The 14,423-nt window shown below is 34.0% G+C and overlaps 1 protein-coding gene across 1 annotated transcript in view; it reads left to right on the forward strand.

The window, feature by feature from the left end:
* brp (ELKS/RAB6-interacting/CAST family member bruchpilot) overlaps window positions 1-14,423 on the forward strand; it is a 182,703-nt gene that overhangs the window by 95,562 nt on the left and 72,718 nt on the right. Inside the window, 2 exon segments of the mRNA XM_074180862.1 lie at window positions 7,498-7,647; window positions 9,906-10,002. Of these exon segments, the coding sequence (XP_074036963.1) occupies window positions 7,498-7,647; window positions 9,906-10,002 (247 nt within the window).

Here is a 14,423-nt window from a genome sequence, read left to right on the forward strand (position 1 = left end):
TCATAGCGAGCTCGGTTGGAAATTTTTCGCTGTTGACCCAGTTGTTATCGTGTCATGTCGTTCCGTCCTTTCTGATATCGATCGTCATTTGCTTCTAACGACCCTGTTGAGCGTATAACCTTTTCCAGTTTCCAAATCCCTTGTAGACGTTCGAGTGCCTGACAGTTTATTTTTGCGACTACATTATTTGCTCGTATCTTGATTTGTCATTCCAGAATTTTATGTCGTTCTTATTATGGAGAAAGAACATATCAAACTATAGAGCAATAATTAAAAGATATCAATACATACAACTGATGATCGTTATTAACTTTCAACTTTCAAGCGTATAGTCTTTTTCAGTTTTCGAATCCCCTTTAGATGTTCCAGTGCTCTTCTATATTTTTTGTATTAATGTATTGATGGATTTGTCCGTTTGGTCATTATAGGATAAGAGGAATAGATTTGAACTGGTTTGGTTAACATTTAACAGGATGTCGACAGGTGGTGAAAACATCAAGTGGACAGTCTGATCTCGGTGACATAAAGCATGAAGTACCTCAGGGATCTGTTTTAGGACCAATGTTGTTTTTAATATACTTAAATGACCTAATAACCATTAACATCGCAGGACAATTTACTGTATTTGCCGACGATACCACTATTATATGGAGTAATAAAGAAATCAATCAGCTATCAAATTTGATAAAAATAGATATTCAACAAATTCAAGCCTGGTGTAACGTGAACCCCTTGTGCTTCAACCTAACAACCTAAACAAAACAAAATTAGTTACTTTCAAATGTATACTAGACGACTCAGATTTGGATAACCACTACATCGAAAACAAACAGCATACTGAAGTCCTAGGCATTCACATAAACAATAAATTAAATTTAAAAGAACATGTATTCCATCTGAGTAAAAAAGTATCTGGTGGATGTTACGCTATTAGAGTGATAACAAATGAACTAGGGTACACTACAGCTAGAATGGCTTACTTTGAGCTCCGTCACGCTGGAACCCGCTTTGAAAAAAATCTACTTTTTTCAGCCTACTTTATCTACAAACGATACTAATAAATGTAGTAATGTTCATTTTTTTGTAGTCTTGTCGGTTACTGAGAAAGAACTATTGACATTATTCTAACTACCAAGGACAAGTAATAATGTGCTAAAAAGTTCTGAAATAGGCTCTAAATGGATTGTAGTTTATTGTAGTAACAACAAAATATTACTATATTTTATATTCTTTTGAACTATGGCAAAAAAGCTACTATAACAAGACAACAAATCATAAAATAACAATTGTCCTCAAACTACAAACGATGTTGTTGATTGCAGCTGAAATTAGATGTTTGTAGTTACCATTAAACACATCAAAAATGAATGAAATAAAATCGGGTATTTTTCAAGTGCATTTGTAGTGAATCAAGAACAAAATTTCAACTACAAACGATGCTGATGAATGTAGTAGAGTTCATTTTTGGTAGTCTCATCAGTTACTGAGAAACCACTATTGATATTATTCAAACTGCGAAATACAAATAATAATGCGCTGAAAAATTTTAAAATATCCAAATTGATTGTAGTTTATTGTAGTAACAACATAATATCAAATTATAAAATAACAATTGTCGTCAAACTTCAAACGATGAAGTTGATTGTAGCTGAAATTAGATGTTTGTAGTTACCATTGAACACATCAAAAATGAATGAAATGAAATCGAGTATTTTTCAAGTACATTTGTAGTGAATCAGGAACAAAATTTCAACTACAAACGATGCTGATGAATGTAGTAGAGTTCATTTTTGGTAGTCTCATCAGTTACTGAGAAACCACTATTGATATTATTCAAACTGCGAAATACAAATAATAATGCGCTGAAAAATTTTAAAATATCCAAATTGATTGTAGTTTATTGTAGTAACAACATAATATCAAATTATAAAATAACAATTGTCGTCAAACTTCAAACGATGAAGTTGATTGTAGCTGAAATTAGATGTTTGTAGTTACCATTGAACACATCAAAAATGAATGAAATGAAATCGAGTATTTTTCAAGTACATTTGTAGTGAATCAAGAACAAAATTTCAACTACAAACGATGCTGATGAATGTAGTAGACTTAATTTTTTGGTAGCCTCATCAGTTACTGAAAAAGCACTATTGATATTATTCAAACTACGAAATACAATTAATAATGCGCTGAAAGTTTTGAAATAGGTTCTAAATTGATTGTAGTTTATTGTAGTAACAACACAATATCAATTTATGTTATATTCTTCTGAAGTATAGCAAAAAAGCTACGATAACAAGACTTCAAATCAAAAAATAACAATTGTCCTCAAACTTCAAACGATGAAGTTGATTGTAGCTGAAATTAGATATTTGTAGGTACCATTAAACACATCAAAAATGAATTAAATGAAATCGAGTATTTTTCAAGTGCATTTGTAGTGAATCAAGAACAAAATTTTAACTACAAACGATGCTGATGAATGTAGTCGAGTTCATTTTTTGGTAGTCTCATCAGTTTCAGCTCAGATGGTAAGCGTACGGCTCTGTCAATCTCTACCAACCTGATTCGGTCCGTAGCGGGGCAGGCACAAAGTATGTTCTCTGCCGTTTCATCATTTTCCAAACAGAGGCGACACACACTGTCTTCTGAAAGTTCGAGTCTCTGCATATGGTGATTCAAATGACAGTTTGAGTACCTAAAAAAAACAAAATAGAAATTCCTTCATTCAATAATGTTGGAAAGATTTCCAAACACGTTTTCGTTGGTTGCACAAGAAATTGAAATTTCGACTGTCCAATATTGAATAATGGATATTCAGTTTCCCGAAACCCTCAAAGCATTATATTCCATATACTATGAACAGGTGGAATCTCAATCCGATGCATCGGAAGCAAGGCTTAATAACGCATTCCTGAAAATCCTAAGCACGCTTTTCATGTGGTCTCGCCGATTTTCAATAGTACCGAATAATAGGGGATTTTCATCGTCGGTCGACTACACTGACCTACTCGCATTCGTGTCATACCTGGGTTTTTTATGGTCAATATCGATCAGTTTATTCGAGTCACACAAAAAACATAATCGATCCTTCAATAAATGAAAACTTTGTTTGCAACAGAACATTTATTGATTCAAAAGTTTGCTACTTCGAAGGCGTAGTACTCGTAAATAATGTTTTGATTTCTTGTCGGTAGATGAACATTCAATATCCATGTCAAATGAAAATACAATATGGATACTGTGGGTTTAATAAAGACCAATTCGCCATACCCGAAACTTCACCACCCTGCGATCAGCAACTACCCCCCCTCAATTTTTTTCAATGGCATGGGGAGTCGAGTGATACATAATTTGGAAGTTCTTTATCCCTATATCACTGTTACGGGGGCAGTTCGAATGCTAGGTTACTATTATTTCAATATGAATCTTCATCTACAATGAGATGAAAATTATTCTATAAATATCTGACATTATGCTGAATTATTATTTCTTGACCAAAACCAGCCTGCTCACTCAGTGGTGTGGACGTGGGAAATCTGAAAAAAAGAAATGTTATATAAAATAAATGGGCGCCACCCGTTAAATACGGTTTTGTGTCGCCAAGAAACTTACTTGAACGGGAAAGAAATATAATCGATAATTATAAATAACAACCGATCATAAACAATCAACACTTAATGTCCAATAAAAATAATTGATTTACTAGATATTATTTAACCAATACAAGTTGATAACTCTGGTGGATATTTGCATTAATCTCACAACATATCATTCATATATGAATCTCCAAATATAGCTATGATTGGCTCACAAAATGAAACTTATTATTATGACATAAGAAAATATGGTCTCATATATTCATGTGATAATAAAATTTTTATAGTCAAGGAATAACCTGCACTGGTATTTCTTGGTTTTTGCAGTATCGTAGCAGCAATCCCAGCGGTAGAAATTAAAGATGAACAATGGAGAAATACTCGCTCACTGGACTTATCCTTCTTGTAATATTGTATAAAGAAAATAGACCAAATAGTCTTCACGAATACCGATCCTACGATAGTACTTCGGATCTTAGCTCAGCAGGACTTTGAAGATTTTTCCTGTTCTACCCAGACAATCTATCGTCAAGCAATAAATCGATAGTGATCTGTGGTGCGTTCAAGAAAATGGAAAACCCAAAACTGGAAGCCTAAAAATTATACCATTCGAATCGTAGCATACAACACATCAAAGGAGACGAAAGATTAGTTATTTTCATTGCTTGTTTTTGCCTTACCTCAATATTAGCGGGTTCATTTACTCAATAGTAGGTTTCCAAAAGAAAATGATAAGACACAAAATTTCCTCCAGTGAAGTTCAGTGCACAAATCCATAAAAGCAGGAAATTTCAGGATTGGTATCGATTGGAGCATCAAACTAATTCCTATGTAACAATACCAAGTCGCTGATCTCCAGTACACTAACTTACTGACTGAATGTCCTATTTTCACCGTGCACCAAGAATTCCAAAATTGGTGGGACGGGTGATCAACAAACCTATAAAACTCAATATTTGTTGGAAGGATTCGAGGAGACGAGAGAAGACAATTGACCGTTTCTCTGTCTTTGTTGATCTCACATAGATTGTATTCAATAGTTCGCACGAAGACCAATGAATAATATACCAGAAAACTTATGATTATATTTTTGAAAGGTAAATTATTGAATGGTAAGGATATTTCATTAACTTCAGTTATCAACGTCCGGACATAAGTTGCTAATTATTAGGAAATTATTTACAATAAGACTACTGGGAAAATGGGTTGTAACATTACCTCTGTATTTTTTTTTCGAAATTGGTTCATTCGTTATTGAGAAATTAAATATGGAACGTTTCATTCAGGAAAACACAGAAAATTCGCTGTCGTTCATCTCAATGAGAAAATCAATAACAAATAATATCAGTGGAAACAAAATCGACGGATGAATTGTTCAAAATGACCTCCACCTAGTTCCATACAAAAATACAGTCTACTCTCGAAAGCGTTCCGTACATTATTCAAGATGTCCGGAGTCAGCAATCGGCATTCCCGAACAATTCTCAGTCGTAGTAGAGTCCCCACAGAAGTAAGTCCATCGGTGTGAGATCAGGTGATCTAGCTGGCCACTCTACTGGACCCCTTCTGACGATCCAACACATTTGAAAAACTATCTCACCCAAACATCAAAATGTGGTAGTGCACCATACTGTGGAATATTATTTCATTATCAACTAAATTGTCATCATTTTCTCAAATTTGTGTAATCATAGTATCTAGACAGTTGTGTAATAGATTTAAGTATGTGTCTCCATTGAGATTACCTTCAATTAAGAATGATCTAAAGATATGATTACCAAGAATGCCGGCCCAGACATTCAATTTTTGTGGAGTTTGTGAATGTGTTTCCATCACCAAATGAGGATTCACATCGCTCCTGTAACGACAATTATGCCTATTCACTTCACCGTTCATCATGAAAGAACATTTGCCTGAAAAACATTTGTTTGTAACTAAGGTTATTGCAGTTTCGTCCTATTAGAACATTTTCAAACTTATACAAACTTAATATATAAGTTTGAAAATGTCCTTATAGGACGAAACTGCAGTAACGTTAGTTACAAATAAAAGTGGTAAAAGATATAGAAAGTTTCAATTCACCATCCACCAATTTATTAACATGTATTGTATAATAGGTTTGGGTTATTGGTCAATTACCATCTCAACACCTCACAAATGGAATGGAATTTGTAGGCTTTCAAAATCCGAAAAACACTTATTGCTGATACACCAGACGCTCTAGCTACTTGTCTGATTGATTGTCGATCATCCATTTGTACATGCCCTAAAACTGCAACTTCAACCCTGTCATTTCTGACAGGACGGGATAATTCATGTTTTCTGTTGTGAATAGAACATGTAATTCAAAACTTATCCATTAACTGTTTAATATATTAATGCCTCACTTTGTGGTCTGGATAATTCGTATCATAAATTCTTGCAGCAGCTTTAGCACATTCATTATTTCGATAATAGGTTGCAACAATTTCTATTATTCCTTCAGTAGAATAAACCATGTTGGAACACAGTGGACAGAGATGACTGAATGATAATTCGTGAAGAAGTGACAGTGGCCAACTATCTACTTTTTGTTCTGCGACAATTAGATTCTACAAAAACTACCAGTGCAGGAACGACCGTTTCAGACTTACAGGGGGGATCAAGTTTTTGTTGGAACGCCCTGTATATGATGTTTTCACGATGTAATATGATTTGCAGCATGTAAATAATGTAGGTACATGTGATATTCCGAAACAAACTTTCTCGTATGTCAGTCAAAATATTTCATAACAAATGAAAATGATTAACCTTTTTCTCTATTTTCAAAATGGTGTCTTCAATATGGCGTTGAAATAATGATATTTCAGATAACTATGCATTTTTTATATTCAAGTACTTTTTAATTTTCTGTTCTTGATGATACGGAAGTAAAACAGACCCGTTTCATCGTTTTGAACACATCAGTAGTAATACTGATATTTCATTGGTTGAAAACATATGCATTTTCATCACTTCGGAGAGAAACGTGAGATTCAAAATATTTTTATATCGTTCAGAGTATAAGCTACGATACAACATATATTTCATGCATAAGAAAAATCTTCATATAATATTCGAGGACTAATTTTTTCTATGTGACGGATATAAAAACAAAATTCGTAAGTTGATTGATGTATAACTGGAATAATGAGTCTGTTTTTATCCTTGACATATTGTTTTCAGTGTGTCCTCAAAATAACATCACTTTGGATAATCAATAACAAATATTTGTTTATGTTCTGTTAGTAATACTGTTCTCGACAACAGTGTATACCTGTTCGTTCATGTTGAGTGTGAATATCCTCAAATAAATATCAGGAAAGTTGCGATAAAACTTCAACTACAAATGTTATCACATCACACACTTTGATGACTTCAGAAACAAATTACAGTGGTTTCGTCAGTTCCACCTATTTCTTGGATAAATATGTCTTCCTGCAGAAGTCATTTCCAAAGACCCTGCAATAACCTAGTTGCAAAATGAACGATATCTCTTGCAATTCCCATTATTCTCGAAGAATAAATTGCTAGAATAATGTGGAAAAACTTCCAGAGAAAATACCTCTATCTTTGAATGATGAATGAAAATATAATAGAGAATTCCACATAGACATAAATCTTCTGACATTTGAACTTCAACTTGGTCCGACACCTTGTAGCTTTGTGAATTTTCCTGGCTCAATTGGCCAACTTTGCGTTCACTGTGATTACGAAATGACAAAAAATAGATTAATGTCTCTCCAATTGAGTTGCATGGTTACAAAAATATGAGTCCTTCGATTTTTTGTCCTTTGATATAAAATGTTGTGATTTCATTAGATTCACAATACCGTTCAATTACCTAACCATTGTTTCTAATGCCTATATTTATTTCCAGAAACAAGCGATGTTAGTCCGTCAATTAGAAGAAGAATTACGAATGCGGATGAGGGGACCGAGCATAGAGCTGCAGCAGCAGATGGAAGCATTATATCAAGAAAACGAACATTTAACTAGAGAAATTACCATTTTACGAGACACTATAAAGGTAATTTCTGACAGTGCTATTTGCATCTTCTGCGTCTATTTGGGACCCAAACATTACAGGTTGCAGGATGGAGGTATAAAAAATTTCCAGATTTTCTGTCCGAAATTGCATCTGATATTGATAATATCAATATTTATTTATATGAAGACATAACAGACTAACATAAATAAATGCAAATGAAACTGGAAGTTACTTTATATGAATCAGTGAACATACACGGTGGTCCATTCGAAAAAGTTAATGAAAAAAGAAGTTGGTGGACAGAATGGAAAAACAAATTCAATTTGATTGAATTCCCAAATTGCTATCCATTCACTGCCATGAAACAAAATCTGTGTTCAACATTTTATTCAATGTTTTAGACGTCATTTCACTACATGCTACCTCTTTTAGGTATATTGAATCATTCAAAGGAACAGGTTGAATTTAATATTGAAAAGAAGTACAGTGGTGTCAGGTCTGGTGGGTTCGGAGGTCATTCAATGGAATGAATGTCGGAGCTCCAACCTGTTGGTATAATACCTCATTCTCCATCAATTGATCGTTAATTTCAACAAGGTGAATAGAGTCTTGAAGGAAGTTGACCCATCACCTATCAACTTTTCAGAACACTGTGAATGTTCGTTGACGTAACCACGAAGTGAAAATGTGCACTTTGTAGGACAGAGATTTTTTGATTTTGAGATTTTTCGAAATTATTCTACTCATCTTCCCACAAAAATCTCTAAGTCAATTCGAACTATCTGCACTACGATCTTTCATACAGTAAATCTTATGAAACCATTGCAAATTTAAGATCTTTGAAACAGCGCTATGTGGAATTCCAGAAGTTGCTTTCAATTTCATGGTAGTTGAAGAAAAAATCAGTTGAAAATGTGCTGAAATTTCAACCTGTACAGTCTAATTAGTTCCGTTTTGAGGACCCCAAAAAGTTCAGACTCGTGTTGGGTGCTTTGTACATTCACTCATTCGACCGATGTGTGAGTCGGTGGTTCAAGCCGTAGGCTGAATGATCAATTCTCACTTGCTATCGTCCAATCCGTTTTAGGAATCACACGTTAAAATTTTAGACCTCCTTAGTCCTTATATATTATTATGCTACCTGTACTCCCACAGATTTTACGAATCATGCTTCAAATCGCTATCGATTTCACCTCATCGTATTTCGTTGAATATTTCATTGCATCTTTCTAAGTAAATTGAAAAAAAATAATTACGTATCCTTCCTGGGTAATCAACAATGTTGAATTTTGAATATTACTGACAATTACGTATCTAATCAACGATAATGAAGAAGTTGCACAAATTCAAAGGAGAATCTACCAAAATTTTGAATGCAAAACTGACTTTTTATGAAAAAATGTTATCCAAATTCCACGGAAACCAATATTTTGAAAAATGTGATGGACACTTTTCTTCAATAGAATTTGCAAAATAGTTCAAAATGATGGTATGTTAGACTTCAAAGAACTTGAATTAATTTTCGGACGCTGTTGTTGTTATTCACAAAATCCCCAGTTCTGGGTCAAAATTTCGAGAACAGAATTGGAAATTGTTTAATTTCTGATTTCATGTTTGAAGTTCAACAAAATTTTGGATTCAAAGTTGGTATTTAATGAAACTCCGATCAATCAATATTGTAAACTCATACATTTTCTCAAAATTCAGAGTTTAACGTTGAAAGTCAACAAAATTTTGAGATAAAATTTGAAATTTATGGAAACATTGAGTTTGAATTAAGAATTTTCAGTCGGAATTCAACAAAACTCCAAAATAAAATTAGGAAATGATGAAATTTTCAGTTGGAAATTGAAATATAACAAAATTTCCAGTACAGAGTCGGAATTAAATGAAATTATGGGTTCAGAATAGTGAATTTTTAAAGATGAAGAAAATTTCGAATTCAAGTACGAATTCAACAATATTTCCAGATTGCAGTCGAAATATAATGAAGTATTACTTTTAAATTACGACTTTGAAATAAAATTTTTGTTGAATTCAAATTTATACTTTTAGTGATTTCCTTTTGAAAATCATTTGTGGCTTCTCAACGTCTCCGTACAGAACCACTCCAGAGTAGAACCCTCGAAGGATCCCTACTCTAGAGTATGGTTCACATGAAAATAACGAAATGAGAACAGAAACTTCCACCCCGTCTCAACGATTAAACAATTCACACCTCTTCATCCCTCATCTTTTCCTTCGTCACGCCAAACACTCCGACCGTAGAACACTCATGCTGAACATCTTCTTCGCAGGAACTGGAGCTCCGGATAGAAACACAAAAACAGACGCTGCAGGCTCGTGATGAGAGTATAAAAAAATTGTTGGAGATGCTTCAAAACAAAGGCATGGGTAAGTGGTTCTCTCCTGTTTAGACCCTTATCTTGCTTTTCCTTGCACATGTGTTCACTATTTCGGTGTTCTCTAGTCTATGATTTCATACATGGTAATGTACAGGGTGATTCACTTTTATTCGTCCCAACTAGGTTTTATATTACATGCCAAACTGTCGTTGCAAGTTTTTTAAAGTATCGACAAAGCTGTCGATGTCAGAACCGGACATGATCACGCAGCTTACATTGAAAAAATGTCAAAGTAAAAGTTGTTTGTTTCCTACAGTTCTGCCATCAAATCAAGTCCCAGTCAATACTGAGTGTGGATAACAAAATTACTGCTTTGCTCAAACTTAGTATCATGTGACTGGTTTCTCCTGATGACTGATGATTTGTTAATGATATACATGAGATTTCTTGTTTTATTTTATGAAGAAATATTCCTATGCATTTTTTTTTTCGAAAAGTTTCAATGAAGTTTAACTGCGATACTTGTTTGTGCTTTAAATTTAACTTAAAATGATGCGGCCAACTGCGACCCACTGACGATCAGTGTTTGTCGAATTCAACTTTTTTTTTTGAAAAAAATTGAAAAAGTGCATTTCTAGATCGAATTCAACAAAAAGTTACTTGAAAAAGTTGTGTCTACGGCAATTTTATATCCATATGCCAAATTTCATGCAACTAGGATGAAGTTGACGTTTTGGCTTACAAGCCAAAATTTATTAACACATTAAAAGAACGAGATTTTGATGTCCGTTTAGGGTTTTCATTCTGGTTTCAAGGAGAGAGAGAAGAAAATGTAAAGTTTCCGTATAAAATTTTATGGACAGATGAGACAACGTTCTCTTCAAATGGAACGGTAAGTTCCCAAAATTGCCGATGGTGGGCCCAAGAAAATCCCAATTTCACAGTTGAATGTGGTGATCAGTATTCCTTTGAAACTAATGTATGATGTGGGATACTTAACGACCAAATAATTGGGCCATTTTTCTTTAGGGAAAGTTTATCATCCGTCGGTTATCTCAACCATTCAAATAATGAGGTTAGTGAAGTTTTAGATAATATGCCTTCAAATATTAAATACGACCTATGGTATCAGCTTGATGGCGCACCAATACATCACACGGTTGCTGTAAAACATTCCCTTCAACAAATGTTCAGAGGCAAAGTTATTGGACGTTACTGGGAACATTATTGGTCACCTAGATCACCCGACTTGACGCCTTTAGACTTTTTCTAATGGGGTTACCTGAAACAAACAGTGTACCGAAGTAGACCATTTACTGACATAAAACATCTGGAAAATACCATTCGCGAGTGCTGTGCTAATATAAATCCCCGATTTATTAAAAATGCAGTTACAGATGTCAGTAGAAGTACCATAATTCGTATTGAACGTGGAGGACGACATACTGAAATGTAGGCTATAAGTGTTGGACAACCTCATTTAGATATTAATAAGTAATTTTTTGTACCCATTTGTATTTTCTATAAATTTATTGTTCTTTAAAATTTATAATAATAATAATAGTTCTATCGAAATTATCGGCATTTTTTTTAGTTGCCTCTGCTTTTTCGAAATCAAAGGTTTGTTAAAAAAAATAGCCAAGTCATTGAAACTTTGCACCAGTCATGTTGAAATTTTTATGGCAAATTTTTAACTTCTCTCTAAAAATGTCCGTGTGAGTAAAAATCTATCAGAAAAATTAAACTCCAATTTGAGTTTGCTATGTATACATGAATTGATCACAATTAACCGAACTTGTTTTTTAAAATAGAGGGGATATCTGTCAAAAATAAGCAAAACGTTAACTTTATCCTAGTTGCATAAAATTTGGCATATGGATATAAAATTGCCGTAGACACAACTTTTTCAAGTACCTTTTTGTTAAATTCGATCTAGAAATGTACTTTTTCAATTTTTTTCAAAAAAAAAGTTGAATTTGACAAACATTGAACGTCGGTGGGCCGCAGTTGGCCGTATCGTTTCAAGTTAAATTTAAAGCACAAACAAGTGCCGAAGTTAAACTTCATTGAAACTTTTCGAAAAAATAATTTCCCATATGGTGCGCACTTTAATGGTGACACTGTATATATATATATATATATATATATATATATATATATATATATATATATATAAATATATATATATATATATATATATATATATATATATATATATATATATATATATATATATATATATATATTTATAGGGATTATGAAATTTTCGTTATATTCAAAATTTTTTCTAAAAACCTATCGATATGTTTGCAAAAAAGATGATATTTGTACTGTTCGGTAAAAGTTTCTGTCTCCGAAAAAAATCGATCCAACCAATTAGGAAAACAGTATCATTCATCGTAGTAATTTCAGATAGGAAGAGGCAAAGAAGAAGAAACAAATCATTATTGTTTTATTCAACGGCAACAACTACATTGGTCATTAGCCTCGTGCCCTGGTTAGGCAATGGTAATAACTCCATGAGCTACCTAGGGGGCATCATAGCCATTCGCTGTCCGTCAGCTTCAACTAGATAAATTCTCTCGAGAAAAATATCTGGTCTAAGTTGGGATAAATCATGATTGTTATTGATAATTTCATTAAATATTTTGAGATTTCAAAACCTTTGCAGTTTTCGATGAATAAGCAAGGGTCCATAGACTAGAAAGCCTGTGTGACTCTCAATTATGATGTAAGTATTTCGTTTTCAAATGATTTGTAGTGACAACTGATATCTGATAAAAAGTATTTGTGTATCTGCAAATCTATGTTTACAATCTTTTCAAAATTGACAAGTAAACGTGTCAGTTCATTATCAGAATATGAATTATCATACTAGTGGTGGAGTGGATCAAATGATTCGCCAATAGAAACGTTCCAAAATGCGACAGGTTCATCTGGAGTGTTATCTTAACAGATATTCATAATCATAGATGACCAGTTATGGAGCAAATGCCTGGTGGCCGGAAGCTTTACAGAAAACGGCTCAGGCAAAGCTCTCTGGCTCAAAGAGACAGGTTTGTCTGGCTATCTGTGGTGCCATCAGTACCACACCGTCAGCGGTCATGGAGATCATGGTCATGGAACTACCTCCTCTCCACACTTTTCTGGAGAGAGAGGCTAGATGGATTGTATATAGACTTGTGTTCATCGCCAATTGCACATAGAAATCTAATGCAGAGTACATTAGACTGCTGGCTGACACTGAACGACAGCATTCTGGGAATGACCACTTCCACATTGCCAAAAGAAATATTCCCTCAAAAAGAAGACTTAACACATTGTCTGATGCTGCTGACTCCCCTGCAAAAGAGGGTGCTGCAAGTAGCTTCATCGGATCAGAACCTGTCATTGGCATCGCTATAGGTTTTGAGCAAACGAACACATGGATGGAAAGAAGATTTGAAGAATTCTGGCAAAATCTTCCAGGATTGGCTCACTTCAAGGCGTTCATTCACCCTTCGAAGTTTGAAACCATACAGTTGTTGGACTACAGTAGGGATGAACTACGATGTCTAACAGAAAAGGTAACTTTAAGTGATGGAGACGAGCTTCTCTACGTTGTTACTTATTTTTTATGAATGTTGTTTCAAATAACTCCTGTTATCATGACCATAAAAATTCCTACCAGAACATAGTAATATGTCAATGCATTTTACGATGCCACAGTGTTTCAGGAGGGACATGTGTTGACAGGAGCATGATATTTGATATGCTTTCTAGTCAAGAGGCATAAAGCTTATGAGTTCTGTGAAGCATTATTACAATGAATTGTTGAGAATCATCTGGCTAATATCATTAGGAAAATAGCACACAGTTCAAGTTTTGTCAATCTAATATTTGGATCGTTTTGAATACAAGTATAGTTGCAATTGAAATTTTTCTAACACGATTGGAATCTTGTTGGTGATATCTCCAACGAATTGTCAAAAATCTCAATCTCTCATCATCAATGAAAATCAATGGTGATTATGTCATTTCCCATATTTTCTTTTCGATCAACTTGACTGACATGTCATCAGTTTATAGAAGAAACTCTGTCAGATATATCAAGAGTTGGATAAATCATGTGGTTCATGCGTGGTGGAGCATCTGCTCTTGTCATTTGTATTGTTTGCGAATAAATATATGATCTTATGACAAATCATGGGACAGGGACTTCACCAATGGATACGACCGTCGCTGAACTCGATCCTTTTGAATTATCTCACGTGGGGCTATCTACTCTTTGATTCGTACGACGCCGGTGGTCGATGAGAATGACTTTTTTTTCGCTGTCTGCAGAAATCGATGAGAAAAAGATCATACATGCTTCCTAATTGCTTTTCGAGACACTACTTCAACTGGATACTGAATGGAATATAAAGAACAATGACAATTATTGTATTTTCCAACTGCTCCTGCTTTCCCAAAATTTTTCATCAGGTTTCT

This window comes from Leptinotarsa decemlineata, unplaced genomic scaffold (assembly GCF_025532065.1).
Source record: "Leptinotarsa decemlineata unplaced genomic scaffold, Ldec_3_MD MMD2_tig00026307_RagTag_RagTag, whole genome shotgun sequence".
Lineage (NCBI taxonomy): Eukaryota > Metazoa > Arthropoda > Insecta > Coleoptera > Chrysomelidae > Leptinotarsa > Leptinotarsa decemlineata.